At 29.3% G+C, this 4,228-nt stretch overlaps 1 protein-coding gene across 1 annotated transcript; it reads left to right on the forward strand.

Moving 5' to 3' along the window:
- Nucleotides 1-1,979: 1,979 nt before the first annotated feature.
- Nucleotides 1,980-2,620, forward strand: LOC136232955 (uncharacterized). The gene has a single exon (XM_066022445.1). It carries the CDS (start codon nucleotides 2,073-2,075, stop codon nucleotides 2,502-2,504), a length of 432 nt encoding a protein of 143 aa, XP_065878517.1. The 5' UTR covers nucleotides 1,980-2,072; the 3' UTR covers nucleotides 2,505-2,620.
- The last annotated feature ends 1,608 nt before the right edge of the window (nucleotides 2,621-4,228 follow it).

Genomic DNA, 4,228 nt, shown 5'->3' on the forward strand with positions numbered 1-4,228 from the left:
ATTGTGGGTAAACAACGGGAAACAAGTCTCCATAGAAAAAATTTCACCTTTGGTGCAGCCGCTAGATCCCAAATCGCCTTCGAGTAATTGGTGTTTGTGAGGTAGATGCCACTTGTGACGCCATGGCCATTCTATAGCCGCTTCTAACCGAATAAGCTCCATTCCTCTCCCCATTCTACATCCAACCATTCTCCTTAGCCATATCCCATCGCGGAATAGCCCGGATTAAACGTTGATCCCGCTGAAAACCACATCTGAAACCTCTAACCTTCAGCTTCCCTCACTAGTGAGTAGAGAATGTACCGAGCGATACCCTATAGTCAAATTCGGCAAACTCTCGAAATAAGGATTCCTGGAATCGTGTGTAACCATGGATCGCCCCATATATCAGTACTTGCCCCATTGCAAATAGAAGGTTATAATATATTTTGATAACAAAAAAAAAAATATTTTAAATTAAATCATTACGGGCTTGTTTGGTTTATGGAATGATGGGAGGTAGAATAGTTATTCTTTAAAGAATAGCTATTGTAACATTTGGTTGAAAATTTTGGATGGAACAACTATTCCATGGAATGCGTATCCATGTTTTTATGAAATAACTATTCTTTAGTTTAATCTAAGATTAAGTATTCCTAAGATTATATTTTTCTCATCTACAAAATTACATTTGAATAATTGATGGAATAGATAATATTATATTAAATATTTGAATAATTCCTGGTAATAATTAAGATTTTAAAAGAAAAAAAAATTACTTTCCTATTCTATTCTTTACGAATAAAATAATCATTCTATTCTATTTCATTCCATTCCGTGAACCTAACAACATCTAAATTCTAATTATATATATAATTGAAAATCAATAATAATTTTACCTTTTAAAAAATACATTACAATCGATAAAACACAATCTTCTAAATCGAAACCATAAATAATATGGTTGACATTTCATTTTTTTTCATCAATTGGATAACTTCTGACTAAATTGATAATAAAATTTGTTTTACACAATTGGAATAGGATTTTAACGAACTATATTTTATCAATTTATTTAAATGAAAAAGTTCTTATTTCCAAACTTTTAAACTAGGAGAGACAAATAAATAGGAGAAAACATTTTTTTGTTATAATGTTTTCAAAAAAAAAAAAATTAGAATTATGTTTTAATAAAATTAGTAAACTGAAATTTAGTCTTATATTAATTTCAAAAGAATCCTAATTTTTTTTTATGGAAACGCTTATATCTTTAATAGATAAACAAGCAAGTATAACAAAAAAAAAACATAAGGAATAAAACCTTACAAGATTCATAAAGACACTAATCGACTACTAAAAACAAAAATAACCATAAAATATATTAAAAAAAAAACAAGAAAATATATACTTCTCGTAAATCTAAATACATGGAAAAGCATTTGCAATCCAATCATCATCATTTAAGCCGATCTGGACATTCGGATTTGAATCATTTCTTTTGTTGCAAAAACGTAGATCCATTGATTCACGAACAAGATAAACCGTTTCCGCTCGTGCTAAATTCGAAAAAGATATAAATGAAAGAATAATAGAGAGTAGATACAATTCAGACGAATAAAGAGATCATATAAAATATATAAACATAAAAAAAATAACAATAATAAAAGACACAACAAATCTAATCCGGTGTGATGAGGAAGAAAGAAAACAAAATTCCCTCTTCCTTCGCAAAATAAGAAAAGTGGTGTATTTGAGATATGCTACTCTATCATCCTATTCTTATATTTTCAAAAATAAAATTTTGTTAAGTAAGTAAATTTTTAGTTCTTGACGAAATGCTTTTCCCTTTTAAGATAACAAGTAAGAACTTAAGTAAATATGATATGCTTGCCACATTTGAGAAAGCTCACTTTCATTATTTATTTATGGGGAGAGGGAATAAAAAGGCTTAAGAGGGTTATTTTAGTAATTAAACAAAAGTCTTTGAGTTTTCCTAACTGGCACATCACACAAGCAAGCAAGGTGTCTATATATTCAGGAACTTCCTCTTCCTCACCCAAACTTAACCTCTCTCCTTTTTCTCAATTCCTAAAATGGAAACTCAGCAGATAGAAATTAACAAAGAAGAAGCGGAGATCTTCAACGGAGAATCGATCTGCAAGCAGAAATCTCTTGATCTTCTTGAGGAAATCAATCTCCCCAAGGGTCTTTTGCCGCTCGACAATCTCACCGAGGTCGGGTATAACCGCACCACTGGCTTCGTCTGGATGAAGCAGAAGGCAAAGACGCAGCATAAATTCCAAGCTATCGGCCGAAATGTTTCTTATGACACAGAAGTGACGGCGTTCGTGGAGAACAAGCGGATGCGACGGCTGACTGGCGTCAAGAGTAAGGAAATTCTGATTTGGGTTACGATTTCTGATATTTATATTGATGATAAAGATCCTACCAAAATCACTTTCGGTAATCCCACCGGGATTTCCAGGTCATTTCCTGTATCAGCTTTTGAGATCGAGGAGAAATGATTCGATTTTCTTCTTTTATAAGATAATTATATATTATTAAATTATTGTAATTTATGTTTTATGAACTCTATGATTGTGATTTCCTTTTAAAAACCTGCTTTTCTGCCCTTTTGGAACTTTTTTTTTTTTAATATTTTAGTGGTTTTTGTGTGCTTGTTTATGGAATATGCAATTTTTTTTTTTTTTAAGTGAAAAGGGGTTATCAGAAACTAAAGAATAATGCTTAAAAAAATCTAAAGAATAAAAAAAAAAAGGAACAAAATAAATAAATAAAGGGTTATCGGAAATTTAAAAAAAAAATTATCCTGATTCGAATTAGGTTGGTAGGAGAGAAATCCTTTTCTAAAGATCATTTTCCAAATTTTTAAAAGAAGAAAAATAATTTTTGCAAGTAAATAGAAACAGCAAGGCAAAAGCACCTAAACCAGTAGAAAAGATTCTGCATCCCTTTAGTTTTATTGTTCGGAACTGTTTTTTTATTTTAAATATGAAATATAAAGTTTGTAAAAAAAAAATCAATTAATATCATAGACGAATTAAAAAATGAGGAACTGAAGCTAAATGCGCTTGGTTTCTCTTGATGAAAGTGAGTGAAACTCATTGAAATAACATGAAAGCAGGAGAAACAACCTTAAGTCATCCAAAACAAGGAGGCCACAGTGAATCGGAACACGTTTTTCTGAGCCATTGATAGGGGTGAGAGAAATGAATCTATGGAAGGAATATTTTTGGAATAAAATTAGAGGTTTGAATAATTTTAGATGATTTGACTAGTCAATTTTACGAAGTTTTTCAACAAGTTTATTGTTTGATCTCTTTTGAAGTTGATTTTTACACATGATTAATGCTCTTTAATCTCATATAAAAGTTTTTTATAATATTCTTATTTAGTATCTATATATCCTATATATAATATAAAACATAATATATAATATATTAATTTTAATTATATTATTATATTCATCTATAAAAAGATTATTTTATCCGTACTATATCTAAAAGTTCTACAAAATTTAAATTAATCCATAAAATCTCTCTAATTCTCTGCGTATCTATGTATAACATAAAACAGTAACAATAGAGTTGAGGTGTCACTTCCTTATTTTTTACTGAAAAAAATATAATATAATTATATAATATATTAATTTTAATTATATTATCATATTTATCTATATAAAAAGATTATTTAAAATAAATGTGAAAATAAAATAATAATATTTAATTTATATAGCATCTATATATTATTAATTGTAATTATTAAATTATACTTTTATCACTATTTATATGTTAAGATGAATCCATATATTCGTACGGGCCAAAAACTAGTTTAGCTAAATAACTATTAGGAATCACCAAAGTCTTTAATAATTTCTAATGGATAAACAATTTCGTGAGGAAGAGAGAAGAGTGGGGAGTTGAAGGGTGAGGGAGAGAAAAAGAGAGAGTAGTGATCTGAAATAAAGAAGGGGGTGGGGATTTCTAGCTTAGTTTTTTTAGGTATAAATGGGTAGATTCGGTTTAATTAGGGTTTTTTTTTCTAAAGTTCTTTATTTGGAAACTGATCCTAGACTTTTTATTATTACCGGATTGGCCCCTAATAAATTACCAAATAACCTCTTTTAGATCTTCCCGTTTCAAATCTTTGATCCCGTCTTCCATAAATTCCATCAATTGGGTCCTTCCAGGTTACAACTAGGTTCTTGTCTATTTGAATTTAGTTCGAT

Source organism: Euphorbia lathyris, chromosome 6 (genome assembly GCF_963576675.1).
Source record: "Euphorbia lathyris chromosome 6, ddEupLath1.1, whole genome shotgun sequence".
In the NCBI taxonomy this organism is placed as follows: Eukaryota; Viridiplantae; Streptophyta; class Magnoliopsida; order Malpighiales; family Euphorbiaceae; genus Euphorbia; species Euphorbia lathyris.

What these genes read in the sequence shown, in the direction of transcription:
- LOC136232955 (XM_066022445.1), top strand. Translation starts at nt 2,073, where the DNA reads ATGGAAACTCAGCAGATAGAAATTAACAAAGAAGAAGCGGAGATCTTC.